General features: G+C 39.1%; 1 protein-coding gene across 4 annotated transcripts in view; it reads left to right on the top strand.

The window, feature by feature from the left end:
* Positions 1–15858, top strand: part of Atp10d (ATPase phospholipid transporting 10D (putative)) — a 69856-nt gene that overhangs the window by 6721 nt on the left and 47277 nt on the right. For 2 of the 4 annotated variants that reach the window (XM_070013001.1, XM_070013000.1), the window contains exons 2-3: positions 11755–12081; positions 15582–15776. In XM_070013001.1, the coding sequence (XP_069869102.1) occupies positions 11792–12081; positions 15582–15776 (485 nt within the window). In that variant the 5' untranslated portion in view covers positions 11755–11791. Of the gene's footprint in view, positions 1–2291; positions 2469–11754; positions 12082–15581; positions 15777–15858 lie in introns of all 4 variants that reach the window. The other 2 variants (XM_070012998.1, XM_070012999.1) reach the window with 2 other exon arrangements.

Here is a 15858-nt window from a genome sequence, read left to right as displayed (position 1 = left end):
GGCATCTGACATACAGTAGATTTTTTCAGGACATATTTGTTGAATGAATCAGAAGTGAAATGAGCTTAGCTGAGCATTCTTCTCAAGATATGTAAAGATAGAAGCCGGGTGCCCGTGGTTCACACCTATAATCCTAGCTACTCAAGAAGCTGAGATCTGAGGATCACAGTTCAAAGCCAGCCAGGGCAGGAAAGTCCTTGAGACTCTTATCTCCAATAAAAACTTCTAGAAAACTGGAAGTGGCGCTGTGGCTCAAGCAGTAGAGTGCTCACCTTGAGCTGAAGAGCACAGGGACAGCACCCAAGCCCAGAGTTCCAGCCCTATGACCGACAAAAAAAAAAAAAAAAAAAAAAAAAAAAGATATGTAAGGATAATAGGTTTGGTTTTGGTTTGTCTTTTCCTACTTAGGGTCTTTAAAAATGACAAAACTACTTCAAATTTTTCTTTGTGAGTGATAAAAGTGAACATATGATGTAGTTTTTTATAACTTTGTATAATAGGTCCATTCATGAGAGCAATCATCTATCAAAAATAACTACTTTAAGTCAGCTTTGTGAGTGAGAGAGATTATATATCTAAAATGTATATATCCAAACCTGGACTATGCATGCCTTCTGGTTATCTAGTTCAAGAAGATAAAGTAACAGAAAATATTAAACAGCACTCAAAAGAATGGCAAAAGGGAAGATTATGTAAGTTTACTAGTTAAGATCCCAAGTTCTCCCACTAAATAAACTATCCTTGTCATCACAAAAACCTCTGTTAGATACCTCCATATATATACTGCTTACACTGAACTTTGTTATTGTTGTTGTTGGTCATGGGACCTGAACTCTGGGCCTGGGCGCTATTCCTCAGCTCTTCATCTCAAGGCTAGTGCTCTACCACTTAAGCCACAGTGCCACTTCCGGCTTTTCTGCTATTATGGTGCTAAGAAATTGAACCCAGGGCCTCATGCATGCTAGGAAAGCACTCAATCGCTTAACCACCTTCCCAGCCCCTGAATTTTTTTCTTTTTGTTCATTCATGGGCCTTGAACTCTGGGTCTGGGCGCTGACCCTGAGCTCTTTAGCTCAAAGCTAGGGCTCTACCACTTGAGGCACAGCACCACTTCCAGTTTTCTGGTGGTTAATTGGAGATAAGAGTCTCACGGACTTTCCTGCCCAGGCTGGCTTTGAACTGTGATCCTCAGATCTCAGCCTCCTGAATAGCTAGGATTACAAGTATGAGCCGCCAGCATGCCCTGCTTTAACTTCTTTCTGAGTGAAGGAAAAAACCTTTATTTTCTTTGTAGGTGTCAAGATAATCATTGCCTAAGGAAGCCCTGTTAACATGGTATCTTGGCACTTGAGGTATCAGGAATCTGGGAGACAATGACAGTAGCTACTATCTCTACCCTACACCCTCAGGGTGTTGGAAAAGTAGGTCAGAGATGATACACATGGGAGCAAGTTCAAGTGTTATGAGTGCTCGCTGTGCTTCTGGCAGGCCTATCTCTATGTACAAAGAGACGTTCTAGTCCCTAATCTATTACAAAGGAGCTCACAGACCTTCTTTGTTATTATTGTTGTTTTTGGAACCAGGATATGAATTCAGGACTTCACCCCTGGCTTCACTTCCTTGCTCAGGTGGCACTTTACCACTTGAGCCACACCTCCAGCCCTATCATTTTACTGCTTATTTTAGAGATGGAGTCTTTTTGGACTTTCTCACCCAGACTTGTTTCAATCTTGGTTCTTCTGGATCTTAGCCTCCTGAGTTGTTATGGTTACAAGCAGGAGGAAGCAGTGTCCAGCTGGGGTTCCTACTTTGTATTCAGAAAACTGTTGGTATTAATTGTTCTATATTTCGTCTTAATCCTCATAGATGCTTTCCCCATCTCACAAGGTTTGGAGCATGTAAGAACTTAGATATTTAGTGGGTTCTCATGGTGATTGAGAAGAAAGTTATAAGTTGAGTGGTGAGTGAATACCCATCATTCTTCCTGGTCCATCTTTTGGGAATGCTGGTTGAAACAGTTGTGACAATATTTAAACATTCAGAATCAATCTGTACGTCCTCATCACTAACCTGGTGATTTTTATGTAAACTAGATGTTGGTCATTCTAGGTCATTCCAGTCCTGGTACATGAGGGTCGATTTGTACCAGATGTGAAGCCATTGGCACATAGTAGTGTTTTATTCATTTAAAGGCCATGGCCTTCCTAATAATGTGAGTAATACAAGTGTTCAGTCTTCAGTTAAACTTTACATTTTGAAATAATGTTTTCAAAGTATGCTTCTTGTTCCAGAAGCCAGTGAACACTGTCCGCCAACTATCTGCAAACACTGAGTTCCCTTCTGAACTACTGGATCAGAAGCTGAGAGGGAGGAATTCAAGAGATTCTCATGCATGTTCAGTATGAAGGACAGAAACAGAGAGCATCTTGAAAGGACTATATATTAGAATGTTTTTGTCTTTTAGACAGGTGAGCTCATGTGTATATTTTAAGTTGTTTATTAACTGGTGATGACCTCAGAAAATTTTCAGTGTTAACTGGGCCTAAGAGAATTCATTATCCTGTATTTACCTTCAGTATTCTGCTCCATTTCAGACTTCTCATTAAGCATTCATTAAGGAAAACAGAGTTCTTGAAACTTAGTCTGTTTTCAAGTGACTTGTATACAATAAAATATGTGTTCTAATTTTGGCATACCACAATACTGAGGAATTCTTTCCTTAATAATAAAATGAACTTGGCTGTAGAGACTTTTTTCTTTCATAATTCGGATAAATATTAGTTTTTTTAATTGTTTTTTTTTGAAAAAGAAGCATTCCTACTTTTAAAGACAGCAGTTAACTCAGCATTGGAGAGTACCTAGATATAACACATTCTTTTTGTTTTCCTGTACCAGCAAGACCACCATTGAACTTGGAGCACTTGGTTAATTGGTGTAGTTTTAAAGAGTACTTTTGTTACTTCTCAAGCAGAGACCCTAACTATGGCAGGAAATCAGGTCAAGTAAAGTATGGAGGTCCTAGGCTTATACACAAAAAATGATAATCAGGCTAAGTCTTACAATTATGAATGATATATATATAATAGAGAAAGATGGATATAGATATATAAATATATATGTATATGTACATATAGCTGGTCCTGGGGCTTGAACTCAGGGCCTGGGTGCTGTCCCTGAGCCTGAGCTCAAGGCTAGTGCTCTACTACTTGAGCCACAACACTACTTCTGTGCGCTTCTTGGAGATAAGAGTCTCATGGAGAGTTTCCTGCCTGGGTTGGCTTCAAAACGTGATCCTCAGATCTCAGTCTCCTGAGTAGCTAGGATTGTAGGTGTGAGCCACTGGTGTTGGCGTATGAATGATATTCTTGAAAAACACATTTAAAATGCTTCACATGAAATTGTTCATTGAGCCTTGTGCTCTTTGTTGTTAGAATTTCCCCTGGGAAGAGTTGAGAGAGAAGAAGAAGGTATTGCCCTCCTTTAGCTATCTGGTTGCCTAGAAGCTTTGCTGGTTCACCAAAAAGCAAAGATGAGTGTGAGTGAAGAATCTAAGAATTTAAAGGGATGGTCATTAGTATGAAATGTGTATGCACATTCTCAGTAGATAAGTTATAAATAAATGCTCTAGTTGAAAGAACTTTTTCTAAATAATTTCACCAGTAGCTAACCTTAGCACTTACTATGGGCCACCCATTGTTGTAGGGATTTAAATATATTAATTCATCTGATCTTCACAATAGCCTCTTAAGCAAGTTTAGCTGTGAAGTGGATGCCAGGAATTGACATTGGCATCTTGCCCCAGTGCCTCTACTTTTGATCACTACTCAATTGCTTACTGCTCTTATAAATCATCTAGCAGAGAAAACAATGCTTTGCTGAAAGAATCTTTCAGGCCTGGAGAGGCAGGTTCTATGTTTTAATAAAGGCAGAATGATGGAACCACAAGCTGAAAGTGCCTACTTCCATTTTAACAAATATATCTACATATATATCTATATATAGAGATATAGAGATATATAGATTTGTATCTTGTATTTCTACTTGTAAGGAGAGGAAAACCAGGCTGGGCTTGCCAGGCTGATCTACAAAATGATCAACAGTGATTTGTGGGTCATCTAACTTAGACCAAGAAGTAGAAAGACACAGAGAAGAATTGTGTGTATTTCTTGAGTTTGGGAGAGTTGGTTATGGAGGGGGTAAAGGGGAAGCAACCACTAGGAACCCTGCCAAATTCAGTGATTGAATCATGCTCAAGGCTTTAATGAAAACAGAGCAGAGAATGCCTTGTAATATCTCCTGTTCAAACTGTTCCCAATTTCTTTTATACTCTGTGCTCAAGCTAAAATTGTCCAAAGGATGGCTAGGGATCAATGTGATGAGTAAATAGTGGTTGACCAGCATTGATAGAAAGACAGGTTATGTTCTGTAACCTCCCTAACAAGTCACAGGGTGAGTATAAGAACATTGTACCTTCATGTCTGCATTCTAGATCTTCTGAATCAGATTTTCCAGGGAACAGACCTGGGAGATTGACAATCAGGTGATGATTATTAGGGGAACTTGGGAAACAAAGCAGGCAGAAGGTATTTGCTCACAAACATGGCTAGAATGAGTGTTAGAGGGAAAGGTCAAAGATAAGATTGAATTGCCTGTCTTTTGTGATTGTGTGGTTTTCTGTGTGTATCCTGCTTAATGCTGTTTTCTTAGGTCTTAACAACTGAGCATTTATTTAGGCAACTTTAAGTACATTATGTACAATATATTTAAAGTTTAGTCTTCAGCTGAGTGTTCAGGATTCCAACCTCTAATGTAGGGCTTTAGAAGAAGGTGAAGATAAGAGGAGGAAAAAAATGAGTTGTTTTTTTTTGTTGTTGTTTTTTCTAAATAGTGTCCCATCTAATTAATTAATTAATTATTTTTTGCCTGTCCTCAAGGCTAGCACTCTACCACTTGAGCCACAGCGCCAGTTCCGGTTTTTTTCAGTTTATGTGGTACTGAGGAATTAAACCCAAGGCTTCATGCATGTTAGGCAAGCACTTTACCACTAAGCCACATTCTCAGCTCCTATTTCATTCATTAGCTGGTGGAAGATCAGAGGCTAAATGCATAGGTTAAAACAAAGAAAAATGACAGGAATGTGAAACAGATCCTGTAGGGAGAGTGGTTGGATTGGGTTAGAATGGAAGGGGGAGGGTGGATGGAGAGGCTGAAGGATAGTGAATTGGGTCAAAATACTTTCTGTACTAGTATGAAAATGTAATAATGAATTTTGTTGAAATTAGTCTGAGAAGTGGAGAGAAAGGATGAAAGAGTGATGGAGGGGTAAGTCTGATCAAGATACAATGTATGAATATATGGATATGTCAAGATGAAAAACTCCGTACACAACTGATATCAGCTAATTTTTAAAAAGTGGGGAAACTGGGCACCAGTGGCCCACACCTGTAATCCTAACTACTTTGGAGACTGAGATCTGAGGATCACAGATCCACAGATCCACAGATCGAAGTCAGCTAGGGCAGGAGAGTCTCAGCAACTCTGACTCTTATCTCCAATTAATTCCAGAAGCTGGAAGTGTAGCTGTGATTCAAGTGGGAGAGCTTTTACTTTGGCCATAAAAGCTTGGGGAAAGCTGGGCGCTGGTGGCTCATGCCTGTAATCCTAGCTACTCAGGAGGCTGAGGTCTGAGAATCATGGTTCAAAGCCAGCATGGGCAAGAAAGTCCATGAGATTCTTATCTCCAATAAACCACTAGAAAACAGGAAGTGCTGCTGTGGATCAAGAGGTAGAGGGCTTGCCAAGAGCTGAGGGACAGCTCCCAGGCCCAGAGTTCAAGCCCCACGGCCAAAAAAAAAAAAAAGCTTGGGAACAGCATCCAGGGCCTGGGTTCAAGTCCCAGGAACAGCATCGCGCGCGCGCACACACACACACACACACATACACAGGAAAAAGGAAAAAATAAATAAGTGGTTATGATAATATTGAGTCTTTGAGTCTAGTTATGTAGAACAGGAAAAACTTGATTTGTTGAAAAATGGTGTCAGCTCACGTATGTGGAGTGTAAGGCTGATCCACAGAAGTAATGGGTAGAGGGGAGTTACTTGAACTAGATAATAACTGGCCAAAGGATTCTCACTTGACAATACTTTATTGGTATTTCAAAATAGCTATAGAAGAGAAATTTCAATATTCTAAGTACAAATAAATGATCAAATGACTACGTGATGGATTTTGTAGGCTGATTTATCATATAATGTATATAAAGCATCATACTGTAGCCAATAGATACATTTGAATATTACATGCCAGTTAAAACATTTTTGAAGAAAAAAAAGTGGTAAGCAAGGTATTCCTTCTCTCAGTTAAAACAGGTGATTTATAAATGCAGGACTGAGTTCCAGGGTTAAAATTAAAAGCTTCTGACATTTGTTTCCAAGTCAAAATGTGTGCCCAGTATTCTGTACATTTTTCATTAATAAGATGCAAATTATCAATATGTTATAAAATTTTATCCCTATTTTAAAATGTTGTTTCTGTCTGTATTTGAAAAATAAAATAATGCGTGTTGTGGACACCCTGGTATAAAGTGCAGTATTGGATGAAATACCAATTAATGACTACTAACTTTTGATCTCTAAATTAAGTGATCTCAAAGTCTAAAATATCATAAGTCTTGAAGATTTCTTGATGAGGCATGACTGAAGAAAATAAAAAACTTCCCGGAATGCTTATATGAAAGATACTCTTTTCTAAATACTTACATATTGTTAACTTGGTTAACTTAGTTGCTCCTGACTTTGGTGGGGCAGTGTTGCCCTGGCCTGTGTCTTCTACCCCTGTTGGTGTTTTTAGCTTCTTTCTACCATGGGTCTGTTTTCCATATCTGTGGGGTTGGGAGCATGCAACTATGACTTTCCAACTTAAGATGAAGTCAAATGCAAAATGCAATCAATTGCTTCTGAAGTATGAAAACTTTCAAAGTAGAGAACTTTGAAACCAATTCAGTGCATCCTATTAATATATGCGTGGGGGAGAGAGAGAGAGAGAGAGAGAGAGAGAGAGAGAGAGAGAGAGAGAGAGAGAGAGAGAGAGAGAGAGAAACAAAGTCAGAGACAGAGGCAGAGACAGACAGAGAATAGAAAATGTCTGTATGCATAGCAGGTAGTAAGGGAAAGAACCGTTTTATGAACCTTTGTTTCAGCTACATGCATCTGTCTCTGCTAGAATGCATCTTAAAGTGTATTTTTCACCAGTATAGAGTTTACAGGTTTTGAAATAGCTGCTGAGCTAGGGTAACTACGTAGATCCCTGGTCATTCCTTCCTCATATAAAAGGATTTAAAGTTTGAAACTGTAAATTTGAAGATATTCTCACAATCTGCTTTTAAGTGTGTGGAGAAAAGATTAGGTTAGGCACCACTTCTATGTCTTGATTAAATCCATCCTCTGATTCCAGTTATCACTTTTCAAGGTAATAATACTGTACTGAACTTTATAAAGTTGTGTGAAAGTACATAAAGTGAAGCACATGAAAGCAGTACTGAGAGATAGAATCATCTTCTGGTGACCTTGGAGAGTAGGAGGGACGGGTAGGGGCAGTGAGCCAGCCTCCTTTCCTGTTCCACTAAAAGTCCTTGAGGATGAAAAGGAGGGAGAGAGACAACACCACAGGAGTTAATAGAACATCCAGGAACAGCTTAAGGAGGGCAAGAATGCACAGAGGAAGCAGATCAACAGATACTTGGGCAATGAAATGTTTTCTCAATGACTATGGCATTATTTCTTAGGAACTAAATGATTTGGAGAAAAGTACAGGAAATGAAAGAATAATTGTCTCTGTTTTTTGTTTTTGTTTTTGTCAGTCATGGGGTTTGAACTCTGGGCCTGGGAACTGTCCCTCAGCTCTTCAGCTCAAGGCAAGCCCTCTACTACTTGAGCCACAGCGCCACTTCCGGTTTTCTAGTGGTTTTATTGGAGAAAAGGGTCTCACAGACTTTCCTTGCTCAGGCTGGCTTGGAATCTTGATCCTCAGATCTCAGTCTCCTGAGTAGTTAGGATTACAGGCGTGAGCAGCCGGTTGAAGCATTTGTTTTGTAGTGTTAAGTTATTAGTCAGACATACCGTGAGTTACCAGTTCACACCTCTGTGTTTGTTCCTTGTTTGTTTAATTAATCTTATATTTACATTCTCCAAAATTGTGCTCTGAAATTAAAGAGCCAAGTGGTATTTAGATTGTTGTGGGATGATGAGCAGAGAGAGACACATCCTTATATCTGAGTAAGAATTTAATTGCCATCTAAGATTTCCTTTTTAAAGTTTCCATAAATAATAGTAAATTATGCTGATTTCAGCTTTCTAAAAATGATATTTATCATAGAAATCACCTAATGAGTGTGGTGTGAAATGCATGAAAAGTGCTTAGAATTTATATTAATTATTTTCCTCTGTTATTCATTGATAAATTTAGCATCATCTATGTCTTTATTCTTGGGGAGATTTCTAGTATATTGTGAACTACTTTATTAACTTGGTTGACATTACTAAGGAAATACTAAGGTATTTTTATATACTGAAGTGAAAACTATGCTTTTCAAATATATTTTAAAGCTAGGCATTTTACAAATTATATTGAAAAATCAGTGAAAATTACTTTGGCCAGTCATTATTAGCCATAAAGAAGTATTTTAGAGGACAGTCTTTGTTTTTTTTGGGGGGGCGGGTCCGGTCATGGGGCCTGAATTCTGGGCCTGGGTGCTGTCCCTCAGCTCTTCAGCTCAAGGCTAGCGCTCTACCACTTGAGCCACAGCGCCACTTCCGGCTTTTTTCTTTTTGCTTATATGGTGCTGAGGAATCGAACCCAGAGCTCATGCATGCAAGGCAAGTGCTCTACCACTGAGCTACCTTCCCAGCCCTTTAGAGGACAGTCTTTAAAGGACAATGATCTGATACAAATAAAGCTTCTTGATTTTATTATTGTATAAAAAGTTCTAAGACTGTCTTTATAATATAAACGTCATAAGACTGACTTTATAATAGGGACATGCATTGCAGATTTAACATCCTGACACAACTAAATGCACTGCACTTGGGAATTGTGTTCTTCCCATTAAAAGTGACTCTCTGCCTTTACTTATTTATTGTTAATATTTTGTTTTTTCAAGTTCTATTGCTGTTTTAAAATTGACTTTTTGTAAATGCAGTGATAAAGTGATGGCAAATAACTATAATCTCTCTGATTGTATAAGGTTGGATATATAGTAAACAAGTACACTAGCAAAAGTAGAATATAAAAGTATTGATTCACAACAATTACTAAAGTACTTCCAGTACTAGGTAATAAGTTACCATCTCAGAACTGTACAATTTTTATGTCCTTGGTAGAGAGGAGCTAATAATTTATGATTAGTGTAACAGTTTAGAGAAATAAATCGATACTCAGGATGTAAACTTAAAATGAAGTTTAGGAAGGAAGCAGACTTAAATAATTTGCCCAAGTAACTTCTGTACCTTAACGTTCATTTTGTATCCAGAATTTCATTTGTGTAGTTACATGCCTGATACCTCACTTAGACCTTGTGCTTCTAGAGAATGGGATCTAGGTCTTAATCATCCTTCTTTTCCTAATCTAGCATGGTGTCTAATACATTATCTGGCTTTTCTCCAGGTGAAGACTTCAGACACCTAGATCAGATTTATCTGGGCAGTTTTCTTATGACACAGCTACAGACTTACTAAATAAGAATCTTCAGCCAGGCGCTAGTAGCTCTTGCCTGTAATCCTAGCTACTCAGGAGACTGAGATCTAAGGATCACGGATCAAAGGTAGCCCAAGCAGAAAAGTCTGAGAGACTCTAATCTCCAATAAACCACTAGAAAACCGGAAGTATCGCTATGGCTCAAGCGGTAGAGCACTCGCCTTGAGCTGAAGAGCAAAGGGACAGGGCAGGTCAAGAGTTCAAGCCCCATGATTGACCAAAAAAAAAAAAAAAAGAATCTTCATAGGAAAATTCCAAGCCAAGGAAAGCAAATAATATAGCTAAAGCAAGGATAGAAACCAAAGACCTTGATCTTGACCTTTGCTAAGTTGATGACATTGCCTATTGGGTAACATCTACTAAATGAAAAGTAGTTTAGAAACACAGATATATGAATCACATGTAAGTTAAAAATCTTGAGTCTGGTCAGGCACTGGCCACCCTAATACCTTGTCTACTCAGGAGGCTGAGAACTGAGGGTAGCAGTCCAGGCAAGAAACTCCATGAGATTCTTACCTCTAATTAACCAGCAAGTCAGAAGTAGAATAGCTCAGATGACAGAATGCTAGCCTGGAGTGAAAAAGCAAAGGGACAATGCCCACGCACAGAGTTCAAAACCCAGACTCAACACACACACACACACACACACACACACACACACACACACACACACACACACACACACACACACACACACACACACACACACACACACACACACACACACACACACACACACACACACACACACACACACACACACACACACACAGAGATTTTGAGTCAGAGCTGAATATGATAGTCACATTGAATCATCCAGGCTTCTTAGGGGTAGAGCTAGAAGTATATCAGTTTGAGGCCAACTCAGACAAAGGTATGGTGACATAACATTTATTGACTCACACACACACACACACACACACACATACACACACACACACACACACACACAGAGATTTTGAGTCAGAGCTGAATATGATAGTCACATTGAATCATCCAAGCTTCTTAGGGGTAGAGCTAGAAGTATATCAGTTTGAGGCCAACTCAGACAAAGGTATGGTGACATAACATTTATTGACTCACAGTTTAGTGGTTTGGCATTTGGGAGGTACAGCTCATCTTCTAAATCTTATCATCTAAGCACTTATGTGTGGTGGTCATGTGTGCTGGCTGCCAGTGACCAGCTGACCACACATTCTCAGGAGTAATAGTGGTAATTCTTTAGTACTTATCCAGCCTAGTAGCCTGGGCAGGTCGGGACTTGTGGTAGTTAGTGGTAGGCAGGGAGAGTTTCTAGGAGCAATATGAGTAAACACTTATCAAGCCTCTGCTTGTGCCCTGTTTGCTAGTGTTTCTATAGTTAACAAAAGGTACATAGCCAATGTAGAGAAAGAATATCAAAGCCTTAATCTAGATGATTCACATGTTACTCATTTAATTGTCCAACATCACTGGCATTATTTTCATTTCAAAGATGGAATCAGTGAGGCCAAAATGTTTTCTTATGTTGTGGAATGGCCTTTTAGGCCCTGTCCTCATTCTTTTTGTGATCACATGTTAAGGTGATCAGGCAGAAGGTGAGCATTTTATATAATTTAGAAAAATATTGCCTGATGCTGGTGGCTCATGTCTGTAATTCTAGCTACTCAGGAGGCTGAAAGCTAAGAATTGCAATTCAAAACCAGCCCAGGCAGAAAAGTCCACAAGACTTATCTCCCGTAAACTACTCAGAAACAGACAGCACTGTGGTTCAAGTGGTAGAGCACTTGCGTTGAACACAGAGAGGCTCAGGAACAGGCCCAGGCCCTGAGTTAAAGCCCTATGACTGGAGGTGGTAGGGGGTGGGGGGAAAACTATAATGGAGTTTCTAAGGTGACTTTCATGTCCTTACTTATATGTCAAACTGTTAAACTTTTGTCATAGAAAAAATAAAAAGTTTATTCTCCTTCAAGTCCTAGATGCTTACAGGATATGTGTGTATATCTTTGTTGTTTTTGTCAGATCGCCTACACAACCTGGGCCTCCCTGTGTTTTGGACATGACTGAACTTTTCCAATGGGCCAGATACCACTGGCAGTGGCTGATGGGTGGTCGAGCCAGGGAGGACGATGAGAGACCATACAACTACTCCTCGCTGCTTGCCTGTGGGGCCAAGGCCTCCCAGACCCCCAAACTGGCAGGAAAACACCGGGTTGTCATTCCTCACCTCCAGCGCTTCAAGGAAGAGTATGAAAGATTCTCTGGAACCTACATGAATAACCGGATACGCACAACAAAATACACGCTTTTGAATTTCGTGCCCAGGAATTTATTTGAACAGTTCCACAGGTACTGTGTGAATTTGGAGGAATAACAGTATCCTAGAATTTTCTGCTATATGACCTTTGCCATTTTTCAGAGCAACACCTATTACGTTCACCTAAAACTTGTTACATCATCCATGAGAAATTGCACTTTACATCTAGTAAAATGCCTTGTCTTTACTAGAGAAGCTAGTGTTGTCATCCTACTATTATTCAGTAGGGAAGTAATTGATTGATTGATTTAGCTAAGGTCATGCTTGTGATAAACTGCTGATCGAGGGCTTTGGTCTTGAGTCTTTTCACTGTTTGGTTTAGTGTTCTTTTCATTAAGCCAAGCTGTATGTTAATTTCAGATCCTTCTAACTTGATATAATAAGGGAAAATGGCCACTCTGAAGCAAATTCGGATGTAAGATGTTATTAAGAGATAGTTGAATCATTTAAATTAATAGTCATTTAGTTTAGCTTTCCTATGCATTTAGGAATTGAAGGTAATGAAATTGTAAAAGTTGCTACTAGCCGGGGCACCTGTGTTTACAAAAAACAAAAAGATAGTGGGGTGGTGTATAGAAGATGTCAAGTAGATGGAAGCCACAAAAGAATTATAATACTACATGGATCCGTGGCCTTCTATTGGTGTGATGTCTTGATTAATTATGGGGGGTATATGAGACCTACCCAGCAGAGGTGTGGGATGAGTGTATTTTATATGAAGAAAGGTAGTAATGAGTAAATCAAGGCAGTCGCATAGAAGACTTGAACCCTAGGACGTGGTTCTCTCTGATCACACCTAGAATCTTGTTAGGGATCCATAGGCAATAATACTGGGAATACAGATGTAACCCACTGGAAGGCTCTTGCTGTCAGGATAAAGAAGTGAGACCCACGAAGCATGGTTCAGAAGAGAAGGATGACATGCTGATGTGTATTCCACAGTGGAGGCAGTGTGGTGAGTAGACAGACTAAGAGAGAATAAAAGGAAAAGACAGTATTTAGGAAGTAATGTGTATATCCAGGTGAGTTAAAAGAGAGGCTTACACTTCAAATAATGTAGGGATGAAAAGAAGGGTACCCTACTGCAGGTGCTGTGGACCATTAAGTGAAAAAGAAGATGATGATATGAATATGTTGAGTATGAAGACCAGAAAAATTAATAGAAATAAAATAAGAACAAGGAACAGAAAAAATATAACAAAAGAAACTTAGCTGGAAACTTTTTTTCTGTTTTGTAAGTGAGACACTAAGAGATTCTCAGATTCCTTATTCATTCTACCTACATTTATTCATTCTGCATGTTCTATAAGAATTTAGCAAACAATGTCTAAGTTTAAAGTATAGATATAAATTTATTGAATTAATGGCTTTAGGTACCATGAATATTATTTCCCTTCCATGGTAGCTCATGCCTGTAATCCTAACTTCTCAAGAGAAATGAGATTTAAAGATCGAGGTTTAAAGCCAGCCTGGGCATGAAAGGCCATGAGACTTTTACTCCAATTAATTACCAAAAAAAGCTAGAAGTGAGGCTATGGTTCAAGTGGCAGAGTCCTAGCGTTGAGTGGAATAAAGCTCAAGGACGGTGTCCGAGCCCTGAATTCAAGCCCCAGTACTGGAACAAAACAAAACAAAACAAAATAAAGAAACCCAAAACCAGAATTTATAGTCTAGTATATTTGATGGAAGAAATAATGTGACACTTGAAAAGTACCCCAGAGTTGTGTGACTTGGATATCTCCCACACGGAAATGATTAAAGTCACACACAGAAGTAGCAAAAATATAGAAGGAAGAAATTTTCAGAGCAAAATGAGTTGAAAGTAATGAAGGAAAATTCTGAGTAGCTAAATCTTTTGGAGAATTTCATGGTTAATGGGAAAATATGTGATAAAAATTCAAGCACCTATGCAGGATTAAGAGTTGTTTGTTTGTTTTTTTGTAAGAAATAGGGCATCTTGAATTTACCTTGATGAAAAACAAGGAACCAGTGAAGGAATATTCAAAATATAAAATAGAGGAATGGGCTGGATGCTGGTAGCTCATACCTGTAATCCTAACTACACAGGAGGCTGAGATCTGAGGATCTCGGTTCAAAGCCAGCCTGGGCAGGAAAGTCTGTGAGACTCTTATCTCCAATAAAACTCTTATCTCCAGAAAACTGAAAGTGGTTCTGTGGCTCAAGTGATAGAGTGCTAGCCTTGAGCTGAAGAGCTGAAGGACAGCACCCAGGCCCAGAGTTCAAATCCCATGACCGACAAAAAAAAAAAAAATAGAGGAATGGAAGAAGTTGTTTGTTGTTGTTGTTGCTTATTTGTTTTTTGAAAAATGTGGTTCTTAGTAGTGTGAAAAGAAAGAGAAGGGTTAATCTCAAGAAAAAAAGAAAGTCAAAGGCTGGGAAGGTGGCTCAGTGGTAGAGCGCTTGCCTTGCATGCCTCAGGCCCTGGGTTCGATTCCTCAGCACCACATAAGCAAAAAGAAAAAAAAAGCTGGAAATGGTGCTGTGGCTCAAGTGGTAGAACGCTGGCCTTGAGCTGAAGAGCTGAGGGACAGCTCCCAGGCCGAGTTCAGGCCCCACGACTGGACCCAAAAAGAAAAAAAGAAAGTCAAGATTTTCTACTTACTTTGAGTCTTATTTGAATCTAATGCTTGGACATACAAAAGACTAAAGAACCCATTGACTCAGATTTTTTTTCTCTTCCAGTAGGACCTTACATTTGCTAAGCAGGAACGGTAGCACTTAGACCACTCTGCCAGATCCTGTTGCATTCTATTTGTTGTTGTTGTTGTTATGCCTCTGGGCCTTGAATTCAGGGCCTGGGCGCTAGCCCTAAACTTCTTTGCTCAACACTACTGCTCTACCACTTGAGATATACTTCCAGCTTTTTGGTGGTTATTTGGAGATAAGAGTCTCATGGCTGGTTTCGAACTGTGATCCTTAGATCTTAGCCTCCTGAGTAGCTAAGATTACAGGTGTGAGCCACAGGTACCCAAGTTACGTTCATTGTTTTTGACATTGGATCTAATTTTATACACTAGACCAGCATGGTGTGTGATCCTAGTATTTGTGCTAGCATAACAGGCCACTGTACTTAACCATTGATGGAGATGGAATCTTACAGACTCGTATGCCTAGGATGGTCTTAAATAGTGATTACCACCCTCTACATTCAAAATAATAGGACTATAGGCTTGAGGTACTGCTCCCAGGTCAATATTTCCTTAATTGCTTTAACCTTAAAGTTAAGGAAAATACAAATTCTTTATGCTTTTCTGTGTTATACAACTCAAAGATGCCTCATTCAAATGCTCAGTACAATGCACTTAAAAAATCTGTATGTCATACTTGTTAAAATGTGACCCTATAAGCCAAATGTCTCATTGGGTAATAGCCAGTTCATTTAGATTTGTTAGACTGTGCTAGTTTTCTGTTTAACCAGCTAATACAAACTGAGAGAAAACCACCAAAAGATCTTTGACTCCAGTTTTCGAGGTGATTTGCTAACATATCTCTATGTATGCTTGGGTTACAGGGCTGCCAATTTGTATTTCCTGTTCCTAGTTGTCCTGAACTGGGTACCCTTAGTAGAAGCCTTCCAAAAGGAAATTACTATGCTGCCTTTGGTGGTGGTCCTCACGATTATTGCAATTAAAGATGGCTTAGAAGATTACCGAAAATACAAAATTGACAAGCAAATCAACAACTTAGTAACTAAAGTTTACAACAGGTAAGTATCACTAAGGGATATGTAAGTATTATTTGAAAGCGTGTCATGTTTTGCTTTGTTTTTTTCTCCTCTTAGATGTGTG

This window comes from Dipodomys merriami, unplaced genomic scaffold, assembly GCF_024711535.1.
Source record: "Dipodomys merriami isolate MVZ:Mamm:240054 unplaced genomic scaffold, mDipMer1.0.p SCAF_9, whole genome shotgun sequence".
NCBI lineage: Eukaryota > Metazoa > Chordata > Mammalia > Rodentia > Heteromyidae > Dipodomys > Dipodomys merriami.
This window is presented reverse-complemented; position numbering and strand designations above follow the sequence as displayed.